Genomic DNA, 22,215 nt, shown 5'->3' on the forward strand with positions numbered 1-22,215 from the left:
TTAAGAAAATAGAGGGTAGCACCTGTGTGGCTCAGTCGGTTGAGCGCCCAACTCTTGGTTTGGGCTCAGGTCATGATCTCAGGGTATTTTTTTTTTTAATTTTTTATTTATTTATGATAGTCACACACACAGAGAGAGAGAGAGAGAGAGAGGCAGAGACATAGGCAGAGGGAGAACCAGGCTCCACGCACCGGGAGCCCGACGTGGGATCCGATTCCGGGTCTCCAGGATCGCGCCCTGTGCCAAAGGCAGGCGCCAAACCGCTGCGCCACCCAGGGATCCCATGATCTCAGGGTATTGGGTTGGAGCCCTGTCAGGCTCTGCGCTCAGCAGGGAGTCTGCTGGAGGTCTTCACCCTTTCCCTTTCCCTCTGCCCCTTCCCCTGCTCACACGCACTCTCTCCCTCTCTCTCTCAAATAAATAAACACATCTTTAAAAAACTTTAGGAAAAAAAAAATAGGGGGGGGGAGTACAAAAATACAATGCACATTACAAGCTGAGAAAAGTAAATAAAAATAAATTCATCTCAATAAACAAATTCAGAGATAAAAGATGTCAGATCAAATAAAAGAACAAAACCCAATGATGTTCTGTTTACATAAGGCAGATCTAAAACATCAGAACACAGATTGACAAAGTTGGGGAAGAGGAAAACTAGGTTAAATAAATAAATAAAAGTGATATCAAGGCAAAAAGCATCATTAGAGATAAGGAGGGTCATTATATAATGATAAAGTTCAGTTCACCAGAGGGAGGGAGATAGAACATTTCTAAACTGGTACGCATCTAATAACATAGCCTCAAAATGCTTTGGACAAATATGGAGAAATGGAGAAATCCACCATCCTATGATGGGCTATATTAACACACCAATCCTAGTAATCAATAGGTTAGGTAAACAAACAGAAATTCAGTAGGAAGATGGGAGATTTAAACCATGTCATTAATAAGTTCTATATGTCCCAGTCATCTATTTGTCTATCCCTACTGTCAATACTTCATGGTCTCATTTACCGCAGAATTAAATAAATTACAAGCCAGCTTGTACATCATCCTTGGCACATGGAAAGTGCCCAATAGGTGTCAATGACAGCCGCACCAGGAACTCACTATGTGACTTTTCCAAGTGTAGCCACTTCACCTCTGTAAGCCTCATCACCTCTTCTAAAAAGGGGCCCTACAATAAATTATTTTTCCAAGTGGCTTTGCAAACCAAATGAGAATAATGCATGTGAAGATATTTCATAAACTACAAGAAAAAATATAAATGAAGGAGTGGCTGCTCTTACCGGTTAGCTGGTATTGCACAGCACCAAGCATCAACGTAAATAACGTCGGAGTGGTCGGCAGAGGGAACAGCAGCGCTGAGATGCCCGGGAGCGCCGAGTAATGCCAGGCAGCCCTGTGGACCCTGCGGCTATGGGAGCTTGGAAAAGAGAGTCTGTAGGTGAAGGCGAATCAGGAAGGCTTCTCGAAGGCTGAAGCCTGCCCTCTGGTGGATGCGCCCGGGATACTCGGCGCAAACGCGAGGTGCTCCGTGCCTGTCCCTGGGAAACCTCTCCCCAGCCTAAGCCCCTACATCCCCTCGGCTCATGATTCCTGCAGACACTGGAGGGTAGAGTGGGGTGATTTGGAAACAAAATTATCACTGTGGCCTGTGTCTCACAGTGCCAAGCTCGCCTCATCTCAGAGGCTTGTTGGGGACCCTCCCAAAGAAGGGGTGGGGGGCACCTCGGTGGCTCAGGTCATGATCCCTGGGGTCCTGGGATTGAGTCTCACATCAGGATCTCCGCAGGGAGGCTGCTTCTCCCTCTGCCTATGTCTCTGCATCTGTGTGTCTCTCGTGAATAAATAAATAAAATCTTAAAAAAAAAAAAGAAGCAATTAACCACAGATGCCAGGGAGGGGACGTGGCCTAGGCTCCTAACCACCAACCTGTTTCAGATCGCTAGGACTGGCAGGGATGGCCTCTCTACCTGTGGCTGGAACCTCAGGAGGCGGAATGGAGCAGACCACGCAGGGTTTAGGCCCTTTATGGAGAAAATATTTATTCCCATTCTCTCTGAAAGGCGTTTAAAAATTGTCAAGGCTCTGGAACTAGTGGGTGCTTAATATTTGTTTACAAAGCAAATGTTGAAGGGAGGAGGAGGGATAGGATGTGTAAATCTCAAGTAGAGTAGGAAGCCGTGTTGGAGGAGCTGCTCAGAAGCCCCCTTCAGATGGCCTTGGGCTCTGGGGAGAAGCCCGAGACAGAGGCGAATTGTTCCTGGGGACTTGTTATGTTCCAAAGGTAATACGCCGCTGATGTCACAGCTGAGTTCTCTGAAAGCAGAGCCCGAGACAGAGTTTGGGTAAAGGATGTTTATTAGGGCCTCAACCCCTATGAGAGAAGGGGCAGGAAGCTAGCTCGGGCAGGGGAAGGGATTGAACCATGGTCCAGGCTGGCAAAACCTGGCTCAGAGGACCTGCCCAGAGCTCTGGCGTGAGCTAGGTCAGTCCGTGTCCTGCACTGGGCTGGAAAGCCTCAACCTTCACACCCCACCTCTGCCAGTCAGCAGATAACAAGCTGCCCTTGGAAGGGTATGACTTTACCTGAGGGGGATCTGGGCAGGGGAGGCCCACCCTAAAGGAGGGGACAGCTTCCGGCTGACTGCACTCACCACAAATGGGCAGCAAGCCCCTTCTCTAAAGCCTGGTGTCTACCATAGACTGCCCTGGAGCTGCCTGAATCTGCTTCCCCGTAAACATTCTAAGAGTCCACTAAGAGTCATTCAGGAGTCCACTGGCCAGCGAGTCCAAAGAGGAGAACCTGGGAGGAATGTTAGTGGGACAAACTAGATCCCCCACCACTGCAGACGTCTCAGGGCTGCAGCTGATAATCATCATGTCTCTTCTCTTCTATCCACTCTAGATTCCACCCTACTGTCAGCTGGCCTCAGTGGCTCATCTGGTGGCATGATCCGGCCCCTCCTCCTCGAGGAGCCTGAGCCCCTGGTCTCCAGGAACTTCTCAGGTCAGAGTTGTATTATCTGGCCATTTATAGTCACAGCTGTACCAAGGAGTATCACGAAACACTCAAATAGATCACCTGGAATCGATGATCCTAATTGTGTAACAGCAGCTTTATTCCTTTTATAAGCAGGGTCAACCCCTCCCCCTCCCCCGCCCGGCCATGACAGTGGCCCCTTATCCAGTCCCTGGATACAAGGAGCTCAGAACACCCAGCAGGCAGATTATAATCTAATGCAACTCCTTTTGACAAAAATGTGCTTCCTCTGAGGGCCAGGACCTCTTACCCTGCAGAGCCCAGAGTGGCAGTGTTGTGCCCAAGATTGCAAATCCGAGAAACCACCAAGGAGCCGACACGGATGCAAGCGCACAAGGGTTTATTAGCAAGCTCGAGCTTGGGTCCAAGTATACCTGACACAGCGGAGCAGGGACTTGGACCCCGAAGTGGGTTACAGCTGGGATTTTTATAGGCTGATCTAGGGGATTTTCAGAACTCTGCCGAGGGCAATTCCAAGCTCTGTTGTCTTTCTGATGTGGGATTCCCTGCCGAGGACATTCTGCAGTTTTTCCTGTAAAGTTCAGCTCATATTCACAGGGGCCTAAGATGGCTGTACTCGTGCTAATGCTAAACTTTAGGTGGGATGGCCTTAATTTTTCTCGGCCTCCACAGCAGGACTGGGAAGCACGAGGTCTCCAGTGGGATATTAGATTGATAGTAAGTGGGGTCACTCCTGCTTTCACCCTTGGTTCCTGTACTCCTCTATTCTTCCTATGGGGACACAGTGCCACATAAAGGTCTTTGAATTAGTCAATGCTTTGGAATAAGTATTGTTCATCGGTGTCCCACTTGGGACCAAAACGGCAGATCTTTATACCCTCACCTGCCTCAGTCACCAGATGCGGGCCACCTGGGGAAGGGCGTGACCTTGCGTAAAGGGGCTCTCAGCAGTTGAGAAAGACACTGAAGGAGGTGAGAGGCACAGGCAGTTGACTGACTGCACTGCCCACAGATGAGGGCACTGAGCCATTCCTTGAGGGTGCCTGAGTAAAGGACCCAGATGCTCCACACCCCCCACCCGCTGCATTTTCCTTAGACTGACTCTACTCGTAGTCCCCAGATGACCAGAATCATTCTAAAAATCACATCTAGGCAGCTCCTCTAGAGGAGAAAAGGGACCATTTCTTCCTGTGTCTCCTTGAGAGCAGGGAAATTTTCCCTAGGATCCTGCAGAAGACTTCCTTGCATCTCACTGGCCAGAAAAGGAAATCATGTGATTTTAGAAGGCCTTCAGGGGCCCAAAGCTTGCATCGCTCTGGTCCCAAGACCCTCAAGAGACCCTCTCAAGCCCCTTCCACAGTCTTTCCATGATTTCTTCGAAATCCATTCATGAAACAAATGTATTGAGCACCGCTAAGCACAAGGCACAGTGCCAGGTGCTCAGAATGTATCAGTGAACAGAATGAAGGTCCCTGTTCTCACTGAACTTATATTCTAGTGGGGGAGACATTTATGAGCATAAATCAAGAAGTTATTTAGAATTATAGAATGTGCTAAGTTCAAACAAACAAGAAGATGCAAGGAAAAAGTAGAGCAGGGCAAAACGTGTTGGGGATGCTGCAGAAAGATGCTGGCCGAATTATTAAATGAAGTGGTCAGGGTAGATCTCACTGGGGCAAGAGTTGAACCACATCTTAAAGGAGATAAAGGAGTTAGCAAAGTGGAGCGCTAAAGGAAAGGCATTCCAGGCAAAGGGGCAAAGCCCTAAGGTTAGACATGGCCGCGTGTTCCAGGAATAGGCCAGGAAACCAAAGGACCTGGGGCAGGGTGGGTGAGAGGGAGGTTAGCCAGAGAGAGATCCGGGTCCTGGAAAGCCTTGCAAGCCTTTAAGGGCTTTGACTTTCACTCCAGCAAAAAGAGGTGGGGCCTTTTTCAGGAATTTGAGCGGCGAAGTGATAAGGTGATTAACTTCCACTTTGAAAGGACTGATCTAGCTGCTGGGCAGATAAGGTTAGGTGGGAGCCCCAGAAGCTATTGCATTGCGGCAATCCGGGCAAGGAAGGATAATGTTCGGATCGAGGCGGTAGGAGTGGGTTGGGACAGGGGTGACCTAAGTTAGGGTGCGTTCTGAAGATAGAGCCAACAGATGTTGCGAATGGATTTGATGTGGAATGTGAAGGAAAGACATGTGTCCAAATGACTCCAAGGTTTTGGCCTGAGCAATTGGAATAACGCTGAGATGGATCTGGAGGGATAAGAGATAGATGAGTAGTTGAGTTTTAGACATGTTGAATCATGGGTTCCCAGATCTTAGCATCAATTCAAAGTCACCGCCTAGTAATGTCTAATAGGTCTGAATTTTCCCATCCCCCTTCCTTGGAGGAAGACATACACTATACACTCCCCCCTTGTAGCTACAAGTTCCTCCCTTAAGGTACCTGGCCTCCTATTCAGTGGGGACTTCAGCTCTGTGAACCAGCTTGGGTGTGGAAATTAGCCGCAAGGCCGGAATGTTCCATTGTGACAATTCACATTAGATTTCTGGCCATAAGACATGGAGCTTTTACTATTCTATGTAACTCAAGGATATCTAATAAGCTGCTCATCTATTTCATTCCTAGGGCAACTCTGATCAAAGGTCCCTGCAAGTGAAAACATCCTGGTGATCACTTCATCCTGCAGTGAAAGCATCTACCTAGACGCTGGCAGTTCAGCCCTGCCGCTTGCCCTCTACTCCTTCAGGAACCCATCGCCCCTAATGAAATCAGGGAGCCACCTCAGCACTGCCTCTCCCGGTATACCCAAACTGCAGAGGACATCCACCATAAAATTTCTCAAGGATCCTGGTGTTGTTCTCACTTGTGCTTATCTCAACAGCAAGGTGAAGCACTTGGGGGAATGTCCTCAATGGGATGAGGGAATAGATGCAGTCTCATGTGATAAATCTCCAATACTCCTGTCTTCTTGGACAGGAGAGACATTAACCAGAGAAATGCTGATATCTCAACCTCAGTGTATACGGGTCATGTTGAACACCGGTTTCCGTCAACTCAACAAGCAATATTCAAGTTACTTTCAGCTGCGAGAGGTAACACATTAAATCTAGAAGCTCTAGTAAGGGCATTCATATCAATAAAATCACACTGATCAACTATTATATTCTTTCCTTCTTGACTCCCCACCAGATCTACTAAATTAGATTCTCTGAGGGCAGAGGTCTGGCATCTGTTTCATTAGCAAGCTCCACAGGTAAATTTGAGGTAGCCAACCAGAATCCACCAAGGAATAGCATTGGGAGACCACTGGTCTAATCCACTTTCTTCCTTTTTTAACAGATCAGCATCTGAGGTGTGAGAGAGAGCAGCTTGCTTCAGACCAAGAGTGAGTTGGACCAGAACTCTAGTGTCCTGACTCCTTACGAGAACTTCTGCTCTTTCAAGCCAGCTTTACAGTGAACCTGGAGGCATTTGTTCAGCATTCTCCAGAAATTCGTGCAGAGATGGGTTGCAATGATAAGCCAAAAAAAGCTGCACATGTCCAATGCTACAAGCCCTGTGATAACAGTGACCCTAGTTTTGGAGAGCATGATGTGTTTCTTTCCAGTTTATTTTGGTTGTGACTGGAAAACCAACCGAGCAGGGGTTAAGCCAAAAGGAAAGGTATTGTCTTCCCCAACTATAAGAACCGCTACAGGTTTGCTTCAGACATGACCAGATACAGAAGCTTCACTCCTCAAGGTGGGGTTTTCACTGTCTGACTCTTTTTTTTTTAATATTTTTATTTATTTATGATAGTCACAGAGAGAGAGAGAGAGAGGCAGAGACACAGGCAGAGGGAGAAGCAGGCTCCATGTACCGGGAGCCTGACGTGGGATTCGATCCCGGGTCTCCAGGATCGCGCGCTGGGCCAAAGGCAGGCGCCAAACTGCTGCGCCACCCAGGGATCCCTCACTGTCTGACTCTTAATGCTGCTCTCTCTCTCTGCTGACTCAGTCTTCAGGCAGGCTAGACCCTCTGGGCTCTGTCTGCTTAGATTCCTGCACAGCAGGGGAGATAGAGATTTGTCTCTGCAGTCTCAGCAAAAGTCCCCTTGGCTGTAAGTGAGTTATATGCCCATCTTTAAATGAAGTGCTGGGGCCAGAGAAACGCGATAGGCTTTTTGACCCAAGCCTAGGTCAAGTGCCCCACTCTGAGTCAAGTTACACCACTCTGAGAGCACAGGTGGCCAAGGTCAGGGCAGGATGAGAGCAACTGCTGAATGGCAAAAGCCTCCAATGTTCACAGTGCTAGGAACCATGGAGAAGTTGACAATCACTGTGAAGGAGGTGACGATTTTAATCTAGGGGTAAGGGGCACCTGGGTGGCTCAGTGGTTAAATGTCTGCCTTCGGCTCAGGTACTGATCCTGGGATCAAGTCTCGCATCCGGCTCCCTTCAAGGAGTCTGCTTCTCCTCCTGCCTATGTCTCTGCCTCTCTCTCTCTGTCTCTCATGAATAAATTTTAAAAATCTTTAAAAAATAATAACAATAATCTAGGGGTAACATTAAGGTGTTAGTTACAATGCTATGGTGAGGAATGCGTGGGTGGCTCAGTGGTTTAGCGCCTGCCTTCGGCCCGGGCATGATCCTGGAGTCCCCGGATGAGTCCCACATCAGGCTCCCTGCATGGAGCCTACTTCTCCCTCCGCCTGTGTCTCTGCCTCTCATTCTCTCTGTGTTTCTCATGAATAAATAAATAAAATCTTAAAAAAAAACAATGCTATGGTGATATTAGCAACGATGGTTATTGATGTGGGAAACAATGGCAGAAGAGAAATTATTAAATTTCCTTACTACCTACAGCCCATTGACAAGTCCTTGAAACAGGCAGTTACATTCCTCTAGGGACTCAACTGCCTCATGTTAATACTTTGCTAAGGGCAAAAGGCAATCTTAGCCTAATCCCCAGGATCCTGTAAGTCTACTTTAATATATAAAAATTCCTTTAGAAATTTCCTTTATCTCTAACATCCCCAAGATACATGTTGGCAATCACCTCCCAAGCATATAGCCCACTGATATACATCTGAAGAGTCTACTGCCTAAGGTTTTATTAGACGGTAATAAATAAGGTCCTGGGAACCTTGCTTCCAAAATTCCTTAGAGACTTACACTATCATACCTGACCCCCTCCCAACTTGAGAGTATAGAGTAGGTCACTCCTCATGACCCCAGGGCAGTTCTTTCTGCCCACAGGTCCTGTCCCCATGCTTTAATAAAATCACCTTTTGCACCAAAGACATCTCAATTCTTTCTTGCCGGTCAGATTCGAAACTTAACGCCTTTTCCTACATCTTATAATAATAAGTCACCTTTTTGGGCATCTACCTAGATCTCGGCTTCTACATTCTCTGGGAACTTGCTCATATACAGAAGGACAGGTCCCCACCATCAGGTATATTCAATGTGACACAACACCTTTCTGGCCATCGCTCAGTGCCAACCTTAAAACCAGCTAGAGGGATCCCTGCCCTTCAAAGGGGGCTCCAATATCAAAATCACCCCCAAAGTCATTTATTAAAGACCATACAGACATCTCAATTCGATAACAGTGTAAGCTGTAATCCTCAACATCTGCTATCATACCTAACATCATTCAGCCCCAGGGAAACAAATGCTTCTCCACGCCTCTTGCTCTCTGTCCTTGAAACAAAAGATCACTGCATCCAAATACCATGAAGCTTTGCACAGCTGCTGGCATCACAAACAGCCACGGTTCCAGGCTGTGGAGTTCGGAGTGGTAAGGGACCTTAGGCAAGACAAATGAGAATTTGTCTCTCTTGTCAAATTCTTCCTCTCTGAGAGCAGGAATGCTGTAGCAAGAACATACTATCCCCCAGCAAATGCTGAACATCATTTTCTTGCTCCACTTCAAGAGTTTCAAACAAGTAGATGATTTTTGCAGTAGTAACATATGACGGCAGAGGAACATTTTTGCAATGTTAATGTAGTTTACTCTTACATTTGGTTTTTTGTTGTTGTTCTTTTAAGTAAACTATAGGGGCTTGAACTCCCAACACCGAGATCAAGCGTCAAATGTCCTAATGACTGAGCCAGGCAGGGCCCCTGAAATTTTTCATTATAGTAACATACTTGGTCATTTTGCTCCAATCAAGGAAAGAAAAAAAAATAGATTTCATGGAATTAAGATGGAACAATTTGTGAATTATTCACATCTTTATTTTCTTACCCACCCAGTACAGCTGGCCCTTGACCAGAATACCCACAAATATGTTCAATAACAATTACATTCAGTCATGTTTGATATTTTCATGACTTTGTGTAAAAAAAAATCAAAACATTTTTTAACGTGTCATTAAGGACCGTGTATCTGGGATCCCTGGGTGGCGCAGCGGTTTGGCGCCTGCCTTTGGCCCAGGGCCCGATCCTGGAGACCCGGGATCGAATCCCACGTCGGGCTCCCGGTGCATGGAGCCTGCTTCTCCCTCTGCCTGTGTCTCTGCCTCTCTCTCTCTCTGACTATCATAAATAAATAAAAAAAAATAAAAAAAAAAGGACCGTGTATCTGTCAGTATTTGCAGGAGGATAGATTTCTGGGGGCTGCACTGCACGGGAACCCCGGTTCCTTGCCCAAGTGCTCGCTACCGTGCTGGGTCGAGACCGGATGGCTTTTGTCCCTGGTCCTGGATCTGGAGGCGCCTGGCTGAGCACAGCGGTGGAAGGTGAGGACGGAGGTGACGCAGGTGCGGAGGAGGAGGCGGGCACCAGGTGTCGGTGGCGAGCGCCCAGCCGGGCTGCCCTGGGTCCCCCCCCCCGCCCCCCGCGCGGAAGCCTCCGGGCTCCTCCTCCAGGCGGGCGGCGCAGGCGCGCAGGGGCGCAGGCGCGCGGGGGACCGAGGCCGGCGTGCCGCTGGGGTGGGGTGCGGGGGCCCGGAGCCCCCGGGGCGGCCCGGCTCTCAGGCCTGCCTGGCCCCCGCTGAGTCGCCCCTCCCGCCTGGGCGGCTCCCCCCCGCCGCGTCCGCGGGGGCTGCGCGGGAAGCAGGTGGCGGGCGCGCGGGGCGCGGGGCGCACGCCCCCGGGGCGCCGGGTCGGGTCGGCTTCCTCATCCTGCCGCGGGCCGTCCGCGCGGCGAGAGCCGAGGCCGATCCCTTACTCGCTCGGTTCGCCGGCGGCGCGGAGGAGCTCCGCCAACAGCGCTGCAGACACCTTCCTCTCCGCGCCCCCGGTGGGTGCGGGGCGCCGGCTCTGCCCAGAGGCCGCACCCCTCACCGGGGGAGAGCGGGAGCCAGGCTATTGTTGTGGCTGAGATTCTTTCCTAAACGGAAGGCCCCGAATTACGGGAGAGCTGCTCTAATCTCTGTGGGGGTGCACAGGGCGGGCGGAGGGGGCCCCACCGACGCCAGCGTGAGCCCCTCCTCCTGGCTGAGCCAGACCCCACCTGGAGCCCCATCTCCCCTGTGAGCTCCCTTTTCTCAGGACCCCCATCACCTCTTTCATCTCACAGATCCCCTCCCTTCTTTGTGCCCTGTCTTCCCTCTCAGCTCTGCTGAGCCTCTTCCTCCCTCCCTCTTCCTTTCCTTCTCACTCTCTGTCTCTCTGTGTGTCCTCCCCCGCCCCCCAGCCCCTTCCTTCTCTAGCCTCAAGGCCCTGGAAACCTTGCTTCCAAAATTCCTTAGAGACTTACATTATCCCTGATCCCCTCCCAACGTGAGAGTCCCTCCCTGACCCCTCAGGGAGGCTCGGGCTCCTGCTGACTTTAGGCCTGTAGCTCTCACCATCTCTCCCCCAACACCCCCACCTCCCATCCCAACCAGGCCAGAAATCCCTTCCAGGGGCACAGAGATACCCACTCTTTGACATTGCTTCCTCCTGCCCCACCCCCTTTCTCTGGCAGAACCAATGTCCTCCCCTGTCCCCTGCTTTGATGGCCTCTGTCACAGAAGCACTGCCCTGGCTGGAGTTGGGATAAGTCTATTACGCCTTTGCCCCACGCCCCCCACCCCAACCCCTAAGCAGGCTGAGCTACCTGAGAGCAGAAACCATGTCTGACCTATTTGCTGACCTCACAGCACAGAGCATGTTCGAATGACTTGTCGACAGCAGCTGAGACTGGGGTTAGAGAGAAAGGATTTAGGTCGGAGGCGTCAGCAAGGTGTCGATGCAGGGCAAGGGGTAAAACGCAGATTCATCTAACATTTATGAGCCCCTTAAGGCACCAGGGACCTTTCAGTTGCCACAGCCATTACTTCTTCATGCTACTCAGGAGCTGGGTCTTGTCATTCCCATTTTACACAGAAGGAATCTCAGAGAGGTTAAGTTCGTGCTCCAGGCCACACAGCCAGTGAGTGGTTTCACCAGGGTTAGCATCAAAGGCAGGGCTGAGGTGTGGGTGGTGTGGTGAGAGGGCTGTAGCTGGTGGCTAAGGGAGGTAGGTACCACTGTGGGTCTGGGGTCTGTGGCTAGATGTCAAGGCCCCCCTGAGCCATCTCTTTATTCCCGACACTGACCAGAGCTCCTCCCTCAGCCTTCCCTGACTATCTCCTCCGGAAGGAACCAGTTCTGACTCAGGCTTATTCCAATCGATCATCAAGGTGATCCGGGAATGAGCTTGGACATAGGAAGGAAACACCTCTTGGATTTGGCCTCCCACTGGCCCGAGGTCCTGGCTCTAGCACCAGAAGGAGCCACTTTAAGGATCTCCCTAGGGATCCAGGACCAGAAAGACAGATGATCTGTTCACGGAAAGAGTGCCCAAGACACCCTGCAGGGCAGACAGCACCCTCATGATCTCCCTGCTCCCACTGACTCTTTCAAGGCTCCTTGACCCAGAAAGCCAATCCAGTCTGACCTCTCCTCTAAGAGCCTACTCTGGTCGGTCGATAGAGGGTCTGTGTCCATTGGCGTCCTGGGACAGGGAACTGTCTCCCCTCAGACTGGGAGCTCCTGAGAGCCAGGCTCCTTGACCACCTCCCACCTTGGACTCCTGAAGGCAGAGCTTCTGTCTCCTGCCTCCCCTCTCTGACTGGGCACTCCAAGGTCTGGAGCTGGTCTTCAGCAACCCCCACACGGAGTGTTCCTGCAAAGAGGTGCTGTCATTTCCAGTCCTTAGATCAGGGGCTCCCCCAGGGTGGCACCTGTGTTCCACTCTGAATCTCCTTTTTCTGTAGCTCAGCATCTGTCTTGGTCCCTAGAAAAGAGTTGAGAAGCCCACCCCCCACCTCCCACCCTCATTCCGCTTGCCCTTCCACCCAACCCGGATACTCCTTTAAGACCAAAGGGATGGGGGTTGTATCAAGTCAGACACAACAGCCCCATCCTCCCCCTCCTTCACAGGCCAGGTTTCCTGCCATTGACAGCATCCCAGCTGGGCCCTGCCCTGCCTCCATGCTTAACCCCTTCATGACCAGATCTCAGTGCTAGGGGCCTGTACCCCAACCTGTGTCTGTAAAATTAGAATAAAAGCACCCATTTCACTAATCACAGAACAGTGCCTAGCATATATTAATCCCCCAATAAAAGTTAGCTATTAGTCTCATTATGTGAGCTTGGATGGGTCATTTCACACCTCTGACCCTCAGTATTCTCAGCTGTTAGGTGGGGAAATAAAACCCATTACTCCCCAAAGATTGTCTTAGGGATGAATTGTGATCATGTAGATGAAAGTATTTTGCAAAGAGCCATAACCGTACAATATGGAACTATCATGGACCCAAAAAAAGAACCCAAAACAAAACAAAAAAACAAAAAACCTTCCCTTAACTAGGTGAAAAAGAATCTCTTACTACAAATGGACCTCCTGTTTTATCAGATTCATTATCTTGCTTGACAGGCAGAGCGGGCAGTGTAAAGAGTGGTTTTGGAACTGGATTTTGGCAAGATCCCATTTCTTCATCCATCAAGTGGAGTGGTCACTCCTCCTAGGTCCCCCTCTAGAATTCTTGGGAGAGACAAGGGAGATCCAAGAGCACGGGTGCAAATGTGCTTTGCAAACATTACAAGTTCTACAAGGGAGGGCAAAAGGTTTGTGGGAAGTGGCCAGCTAGAGGGAGGCAGGGGCCCCTTGGCAAGGGTGTTGATTTTTGAGCTCTGGGTGCTGCAGTTTACTACGCAGAGGGGAGGTGATCTCCTGGCACTAGCACTTTGGGGACATGGCTCCCCCTTGAGACAAGAGAAGTCCCCAATGGGGCAAAGGAGAAAGGAGGCCAAAGGCCCCTGGAATCATCCATTCATAACCCTCTTCCCATCCAATTCCACTGGCCATGGGAGGACTTGGGCAGAGGCACCTCCAATAGGCTCCGAGGTGACTGTCATGCCAAGACTTGCTAGGACTGGCTCACCTTGCACATCCGCAGCCCCAGTGCCCTCACCCTTCGGCTGCAGATTCCTGGCCTCACCTCTAGGGAGAGCGGGCCTGCCACCATCCACACACCCCAACTAGGACAGGCCTAAACCTGCTACAGAGGAAAATAAGCACAGTCAGCTAGAACCCTGCTCTGCCTTTGCATTTTAACCCACAGGTTCTTCCAAAGCCTAGCAGAGGAGGCTGACCCCCCCATGAATAGCATATCCCTACCCTAGGCCTCTGAAGGAAGCTAGGGAGTCAGGAGACCTTGTCTGGGTCCTGGCTGTACCCCAAGCTCACTGCACCTTCATGCAGATCGCATAACCTGTCAGGGCCTGTGTGATCATCTGTATAAAATAATGAAAGAAGCTGGACATGGTCCAAAGGTCCTCTCCAGCACTGAGACTGTGACCAGGAAGGAGTTAACTAGAGACTGGGCTCTGGGTCAGGAAGGCAAGGGTTAATCTGGGGGGGGGGGGAGGCTCTCTCTCCTTTTCCTGTGGAGAGTGAGGTTTGGCTGCCACCAAAGTTACTTCCAGTCCCTGCTGTCCCTTCTGCCCTTGTCTGATCCTGCCCAGGGACCCCTACATTCAGCCTCCATACCCAGAGGTGAGTGCTTCCTGAACCCAGGGCTGGGGTGGGAAGGCACTGGGGGACCCAAGGGCAGGGAGGCCGGCGCCAAGCCGGTGAGCAAGTCCCCAGCCCACGTCCAGAGCTGAAGTCATGGGCAAAGTTCAGACCACTAACCACAGGACTGGGAGGAGGTGGGCAAAGGGACAGAGGGCACAAGGATGTCTGCCAGGCTTCTAGGGTGGAACGTCCGTGGTGAGCATCAGGGCCAACCCAGGAGGCAGGGAAGAGACAGTCGACACAGACTATTTTGGTCCTTGTGTTTAGGGACTTTTTATAGCCTTGCTGCTCAGGGCTGGGAAGAGGAGAGAGCGCTGGGAGGATACCCATAAGGTCAGACAAGCACAATGCCCTCCTGAGACCTTGGAATCTGACCCATTGCCTGGTAGAGTTCTTGAGAGCACTGCCAGGCTCTTCTTGCTGCCTGGGTTCCCAGTTACCAACTACCTATGGACTGACTTACTAGACACTAGATAGGGGTTTGTGAGAGACAGAGAGAGAGACAGACAGAGACAGAGCAAGGACAGGTCTGGGCGGGGGGGGGGGGCTCCCCCCAACCCTGCAAGTTCTGTTCTTTTGTTGCCTCCTGACTGGAGGTCCCTTCAGCTCTCAGAACTTCTGTGCCCCTTTCAGCTGAATGGAGGATTCAGGAAGGAGGGAGCCGGGGTGGTATGGGGTGTGCTGAGCTGTGTGGGTGGCCCATTCTGTTACTGCCAACAGAACTGTCAGCTCTTGATTTACAGCCCCTCCTGGTCCCCTTCCCCAGTGATAGAGGGGAGGTGGCGGACAAGGGTCACAGGGTCTCAGGATGAGAAGAAGGCAGGGACCCTAAGGGCAGATTTCTGGGAGCGGTTATTGGGAAGAATTCGTGGAAGCAACTTTTTAGTGAGGCAAAGGGCCCATGTCTAATGGAAAGAGCTTGGTTTTATAGCAGCAAGAATAGAAGCAAAACATAAGAGGGAAGTTCTGATCGGCTATGAGAGAAGCCATCTGAACTAGTTCTGCACTGCAAGGCTAGAGACCTGGGTTTCAACCCCAGTCTCTAACTCTCAGACCTGAGCAAGCCCCTTCCTCTCTACCAATTTCCTTTTCTGTAAATGAAAATGCAGAGGTAGGGGAGGTGGTGTTTACAGGTAGGCATTGAGGAATTCCCTTGGCAGGGGTACAGAGGTGGCAAGTAGCTGACTGCCATGACCTGGTGGCCACCTCTCTTTCTTCCCCCTTGGCCCTGCTGGGACTGGGCAGGGCAGTTGGCTGCAATTACTGGAGGCTCCTACCCTGTGGTTATATCCCTGACCTCGGTGCTTGGGGGCGGGAAGGGTGGGCCCTGCTGGAGCCAGCCTGTGGCTGGGGAACCTTCTTGTCTTGGACTCAAAGTTGCTGGGTTGGGAAGAGGTATTTTTTCCGGTTGAGGCCACTTTCGGGAACTGAACTGGGACCAGCCCCATTTCCTTTTCCAAGTGTCCCACTTGCTGATGCTTGCTTGGCATGGCTCTCCAGTCAGATTGGGGCACCCTCAAAGGGGCATGTTTCTGGGTGACCAGGGCGCCCCTGCTCAATGTCTTTGAGGGATAGAGGAGGGGGGAAGGGGTAGCCTGAACCTCTGCCCCTTAGGCACGGTCTGGCCCTTTTAGTTGGGGGAGGGGTGGCTGACTGATCCTATTCCCAGGAATGCCTGCAGGAGAGGTTGCAGGAGAGGTGCAGGGACATCTATTCTCTCCCTGACTGACTGTTCCTCTTTCCCTGTAGGCACCAGGGGGACACCCCCCCCCCCAGCCAACTGCTCTTGGCTCCTCAAGTAGCTGCCTACTTCCAGTGGCTTATGGGGTACTATCCTGCCCAGCTCTGCTAAGATGATCCTGGCCTCTCCCTCCACCCCATCCAGGGGACGGACCCCCAGCGCGGTGGAGAGGCTGGAGGCCGACAAAGCCAAGTATGTCAAGACACACCAGGTGATAGCACGCCGCCAGGAGCCAGCTCTGCGTGGGGGTCCCGGACCGCTCACCCCGCACGCCTGCAATGAGCTGGGCCCCCCTGCATCGCCCAGGACGCCCAGACCCGCCCGCCGGAGCAGCGGCAGGCGGCTGCCCAGGCCTGACTCCCTCATCTTCTACCGCCAGAAGCGGGACTGCAAGGCTTCGGTGAACAAAGAGAACGCCAAGGGCCAGGGGCTGGTGCGGCGCCTCTTCCTGGGCGCCCCCCGAGACGCCCCCTCGAGTAGTCCGGGCCCAACGGAGCGACCAGCAGCTCCTGGGGTTTGGGCAGCGCCCCAAGATGCCCCGGAAGCGGCAGGAAAGCGGGCGCTGTGCCCCACATGCTCACTGCCCCTGTCGGAGAAGGAGCGCTTCTTCAATTACTGCGGCCTGGAGCGCGCGCTGGTGGAGGTGCTGGGCGCTGAGCGCTTCTCTCCGCAGAGCTGGGGCGCGGACGCCAGCCCCCAACCCGGAGCGTCGCCGCCGCCCGGCTCTGGGGACACCACCGACTGGACGTCCAGCGATGGCGACACGGATCGCCCGGACGGTGCTGACCGCGGCGGCGGCGGCTGCGGCGGCGGCGGCGGCGGCGGCGGCGGCTCAGAGGCGGCGGGCTCGGCGCGGGACGGGCGCCCCCAGGTGTCCGTGGTGGAGCGCAACGCGCGCGTCATCCAGTGGTTGTACGGCTGCCAGCGCGCCCGCGGCCCGCCGCGCGAGTCGGAGGTGTGACTGCCGCCGCTGCGGCCCGAGCGGGCTCCGGGGAGTCCCGGACCCCAGGAGGGTGAAGGGGTGGGCGCAGGGCTGGTCCCGGGCACGGGCAGGGACGCCCCGCCTCCGACGCGCCGGGTGCCTCTAGGGAGCCCTTCCCTCCGGGTTCTTGGTCTCTCCCTGTGAACCTTGGGAGGATGGGACAAAATCATTCCGAAGGCCCTTCCCAGAGTAGACGACGGAGGGGGAGGGGGCAGCTACGTGGCTCCTGTGGAGGCCGGGTCTGGGGAGAGAAGCCTGGAGTGGGGGATCAGAGAATCTACTGAATAAAGGCAAAACGTTAATTAAAGGAGTCGTGATGCTGGATTAGAGAGCAGGTATGGAGGAAGGAGGGCCGGGTTTGCGGGGTTACACCCGTGGGTTTTGGAGTGTGGGTTCCAGGCTCACTGTGTGACCCTGGGGAAGCACTTAACCTCCTCGAAGCACAGCTGCACCCCTCGATGATCAGGGTATTTTTGAAACGGTCTTAAAGCACCGTTGCAAAGTGCCCTGCATTACAGAAAGTGTTCGATAAAGGACAGACGCTAAGACCACTACTGATTAGTACTCTTGTGATCATCTCCTCCACCGACCCCAGGTCGGTCCCAACCAGATCCAGGAGCCAGGAATAGCGCCTGTGAAGAGTTTTGGGGAGGGGTCTGTTCCAGAAATCTGGGGTCCCCCACCCGAAAAGGGGCCCCATTCCTGGAGATGTGCAGCCTCCTTTTGGTTACTAGCTATGGATGGGCTGAGAAAGGAAGAATTCAGAATTGAAGGGATCCGTTCAAAGCAGGATTTTGCTAACCTGCAGCCTCACATCTAGCCACTATCTTCCTTTCCCTCAGAGACACGCCAGGTCCTTTGTTTGCTTCATGCGACCACACCTCCAAGTCCCTGCTTAGGGTTCCCCTCTTTGCCTGGGCTACCTTCCCCTTTCTTTCCACTCAATCTTTCCAAGATTACATTTATTCATTCTCCCTCAGAAATTCCTGAATTCCCCAGTCGGCTTCATCTCCTCTGAGCTCCCAGGTGCAGCCTTATTTTTGTGACTCAACGTGCCACCTGTGTGGGACCCGCTGGTCTTCCCCTTGTACAGGGATGGTGCACATAGCAGGGCCACGGGCTACTTGTCGAATTAAAGAGGCTGAACAGGGCAATGAGGCCTGTCCTCTGGGGCCCCCGTTTCCTGGAAAGTTGCGCCCTAAATCGGACTAAATCTATCCTTACACCAGGACTGTCTGGTCATTTTTCCCTTGTAGGTTTGTGGGAGAAGGGAGGGGGAAGACCCTTTGAGCTGGACCCGGCCTTGAGGTTGCCCACCCAAAAGCAGTCATCCCCGCTGTCCGGACAAAGACACGCGGTCACGCGGGGTGTCGGGTCAGGGTTTTTATGGGCGCGGGGGAAGGAAGGAGCGGGTGCCCTGGTGGGCCGCAGGCTAGTCGCCCTTGGGCGCGGCCTTCACCCTCATCTCGGCCAGTTTGTGGGTGAGGAAGCCCCACTTGAAGCCGGCCACGGTGTCGGCCTCCCCCGGCTCGGGGCGCTCGGCAGCCTCCTCCGCGGCCTCGTCTCGCGCTTCGGGGTCCGGCTCCGGGTTGGGTTCGGCGCCGCGCAGTATGGACGCCGCCGCCGCCTGCTGCTGCTGCCACCTGCTGGCGAACGCGTCCCAGAACCCCGGCCCGCGCGGCTCCGCCTCCGTCGCGGTCACCGCCTGCGAGGGGGACTGCGCCGCCAGCGGGCTGCGGGAGAAGGACGAGCGTCACCGGCCCAGAGGCCCGGGGAGAGGACGAAGAGGGGGAGACGGGGCGCAGGCGCTAGGAGTGCGGCAGGCCGAGCCAGGCGGAGGTCTGGTGACCTGGGGCGCAGGGTGACTGCAGGCCAGGGGAGGAGCTCAGAGGCACAGGGAAAGGGGGCTAGGGTGGGACAGGGTCAGGGGGTTAGGTGAGGGGTCTGGGAAGAGGGAGCCGACACCAGGATTCCCCGGGGAGAGAGTTTAGCAAAGACCCGGGGAGAGCCCGCGGCCTCCGCGAAGCGCAAGGCGCCAGGTGTGGAGAGCGGGGCGGGGAGCCCGGGAAGAGGGGCGGGGCCCAGCGGCGCTTGGGGCGGGGTCAGGCTCCTGGAGCTGGAGTCGGGGAAGCCAAGGTTGCGGCCCCGGGGAAAGAGGCACGGCGGGGGCGGGGATGAGGGTCTGTGATGGAGGGAAAGGAGGACTAGGAAAATGAGGGAACACTAGAAAAAAGGACGGGTGGAGCGACCCAAGTAGATGAGAAAGGCTTAGATCAGGGCTTAGTGGGGAGGGGCGGGGGGTGGGTGGCAGGGAGTGTGGGGGGAAGGGTAGTCAAGGATTGGTGATGAGTCTTGAGGTGGGAGCCTCAGATCTGAGGAAGAGTCCTTGGAGCCCTGGGAGGGTCAGGCGGTGACTGCCAGAAGGAAGAAAGGAAACCTTGCGGCTGGAGAGATGGGTGGGTCTGGGGGACCCCCGGGAGGAAGGAATAGGGGAATGTCAAAGAAAGGGGGCGTTGCTGGGCTGGAGGGAAGGCCGGAATAGAGCTAGGAGAGAGGAGCTGCCTGGGGTCCCAACCGCTAACCCCTCAGCTTCAAAGCCTTTCTGATTCAGTGGTTCCTAAATTAGTGTGCCTCGGGTCCTCAGGAGCATGCTGCAAGTATAGATCCCAGCTTCAGTCCATATCCGCTGAATCAGAATCTTTGAAGGAGGGTCTGGCACAAACTCCCTAGGAGGATGAGGGTTTAGACCGGTATCGGGAATCAATGATCTGGGCCACCCTCTGTTCCAAACATCTAAAGTTTCACTTTTCTGTTCCCTGACTGTAGGGAGATGGCCCCTCCCATGTGGATGGGGAGAGAGAGCACCTAAAATACCTTCTAGCACCTCAATCCCAACAGCCCTTTAAATCCTCCTGAGATCTAACCTAATCTCCAGATATGTTGATTTGGCCTCTTTCCTGCTGAGAGAAACTGAAACAGCCAGGGGCTGGCCCTTCCCCTCCCTCCTTGATCAGAAAGATACACAAATAGACCGGAAAGAAAGGACATGGGAGAAGGGGGACTCCAGGCCCATCCCAGCCCCCACCAACACACACATACTGGTCAGCACAGGGCTCCGGTGGCAGCAACTTGTCCTCATCTTCTTTGTTAAACAGAGATGACACTGTCAGCCAACCTTTCACCCCAACCCCCTGAACCTGGGAGGAAGGGGCTGGGAATCAGGGAGGGGTCACAGCACCACCTCCCAGGATTCCACAGTAGCCTCTACCAGGTTCCCCCCACCCCCAGGAGTTGGGGTAAAGAAGGAAGAACTCACCCGGCGGGCCAGCTGTGACATGGGATGGCAAGCCTCTTCCGCAGGTCTGGCTGGCTCAGATTCCACTAACGCTGGGTTCCCTCGCTGGGACACAAGACCCCCTCCCTAGCATGAGAAAGGCTCCAGACGAACAGGACCTCCCTCCCCCACTGCTAGCCCGGTATGCACACCCTGGCACCCCAAACCCTCACACCTAAACACCCATCTAGTCCCTTCACACCATCCATCCATCCATCCATCCATCCAGGTTATACCTCTACACAAAGCTCCCAATCACATACCTTGCCTGTATAGTTAATCCCTGCAGACACCCTTGAGCACACATACCTGCCCTCCCACAGACATATCCACACACACCCAAAAATGTGTGGACAAGGGTATGCATGCTGATGTGGACACACACCCGTACTTCGCATGCCTCCACACGGCTATACCTCTTCACCTGTACATAGATGTACATGCTGTGAAGCACCTACATAAGGACACATACACAGTTATACCATTCATACCTGTGAACTTATATGAATGCAGACATCTGTGCCAAGGCCCACCTGCAGCACACTAAACCTTTCCATCCATCCACAGACATGAAGACAGACATGTACACACACACACACACACACACACACGCTATACAAACCTGAGACCTGCAAATGCCTTCACAGAGGGATTCAGGAAGAGACTTATATACTTCCTGAATACTTATATCTGGTTCACACCTACACATACAACTTCATGAGGTATTTTACATGGATTCCAATCCTACTACTGACCCACAGATACTTCTACACAAGCCCCTCCTTGGATACCAAGCGGTCTAGACATAAACTTATTTACAAACATACACACACACACACCCTTCAGAAATATTTCCCGTCCCTGTGACATCTGTTTGCACAACTGCCACTTATCACAGCCTCTAGATGCAAGACTGTTCCCAGTTTCAGAGCTTTTTTGATCTTTAATGTTAGGATAAACATGATCCAAGTCTGGCTCTCATCTGATGCTGCGACAGTGACCTATGTGCGAGCACCACTTTTCCTATTTCCAGCACCATAGAGCTCACTCCCTCTTAAGGCAAGCCATCCCAGGTCTGCAGCCCTGCTCATTAGAAAGTTGTGTCAAGCTGCATATACCCTGTGTGGCTACTGCCCTTTGGTCCTGGAAGGATATCTTCCACGTGGTCGCCTTTGAGATCTTTGGAGACAATAACCATTCTTCTGGTGGCCCCCAAATCTTCTTCCTCAGTTTTCTTAAATGCCCTGGCTTTCTATACTGTGCCATTTGTCATCTCTGAATGTGCCAACTGCTTCTGCACAAATATGCCCCCATCCCAAGCCTGTCCCTTGCCCTTCATTGTACCTTTCACTCCTGCAGCCCCTCTGCCATGACCCACCCAGCAAACATGGATGGTACCCACCTCCTCTGCCAGGTCCTCCTCAGATTCCCCACTTAGGGTCTGTAACACTTTGGACTTGTAGGTTTTCCAGAATGCCTGGTTCATGGCTGCAGGGGAAACCGACCTGGCACCCAAGCTCAAGAAGGCAATTGACTCAGTGGGCACCCAGTGGGTCTGGCTCCAGGAACTTGGTGAGGCCGAGAGCCTGTCCCAGGGATCAGGTGACTTCATTAAAGATGCACCAGGCTCCCCAGCTGGCACAGTGCCCAGCAGGTGAACCTGATCCAGAGGAGTCTGGGGTGGGGGTGGGACAGAACTCGCTTCTGTGGCCTCAGCCCCTTGTCTTGACCCATATTGGCCAAGAATAATGAAGACATCTCTATGGAGTCCTCCTTCCTGGCCCTAGGGGTACTTGAATTTGATCTCTTGGAATGGCTCCAGAAAAATCTTTCAGCCACAAAGTCCATTTATAAAGTCCTCGGGCCCAAGACCCAGACTGGACTGGTGCCTCTGGGACTGTAGCCATACCAGTTGTGCCTTCAGGGGGGCCTGCCCTATATCCCTACTTAGCTGTGAACTGGATTGAGGAGGTCCCAAGGCCCCCAGTTGGCACCCTGAGCTTACATTTCACTGCTTTGTCTGGTCTGGAAACTGATTCCTCTCCCCAGGGATGCACGTGCATGTCTCCCTGTTTCCAGGCAACAGGTTCCAAAGAGCTGGAGTCCCTGAATTATTGCTGAGCTCCTCTGGTCAGCCAGGAAGGCACCAGGCTCCGATGAATGGAGAGAGGCTCTCTGGCCC

At 53.2% G+C, this 22,215-nt stretch overlaps 2 protein-coding genes across 2 annotated transcripts; one reads left to right on the forward strand and one right to left on the reverse strand.

Annotated features, from left to right (window-relative positions):
- The first annotated feature begins 13,604 nt into the window (after positions 1-13,604).
- FAM110D (family with sequence similarity 110 member D) lies at positions 13,605-17,019 on the forward strand. Its single transcript, XM_055332111.1, has 2 exons — positions 13,605-13,955; positions 15,726-17,019. Exon 2 carries the CDS (start codon positions 15,830-15,832, stop codon positions 16,676-16,678), a length of 849 nt encoding a protein of 282 aa, XP_055188086.1. The 5' UTR covers positions 13,605-13,955; positions 15,726-15,829; the 3' UTR covers positions 16,679-17,019.
- A 1,050-nt stretch (positions 17,020-18,069) lies between these two features.
- On the reverse strand, positions 18,070-21,519 carry CUNH1orf232 (chromosome unknown C1orf232 homolog). The gene is made up of 4 exons (XM_055331004.1): positions 21,436-21,519; positions 20,016-20,099; positions 19,799-19,896; positions 18,070-18,432 (listed from the first exon to the last, which is right to left on the reverse strand). The coding sequence occupies exons 1-4, from the start codon at positions 21,517-21,519 to the stop codon at positions 18,132-18,134; spliced, it is 567 nt and encodes a 188-aa protein (XP_055186979.1). The 3' UTR covers positions 18,070-18,131.
- Between the last annotated feature and the right edge of the window lie 696 nt (positions 21,520-22,215).

Source organism: Nyctereutes procyonoides, unplaced genomic scaffold, assembly GCF_905146905.1.
Source record: "Nyctereutes procyonoides isolate TBG_1078 unplaced genomic scaffold, NYPRO_anot_genome, whole genome shotgun sequence".
Lineage (NCBI taxonomy): Eukaryota > Metazoa > Chordata > Mammalia > Carnivora > Canidae > Nyctereutes > Nyctereutes procyonoides.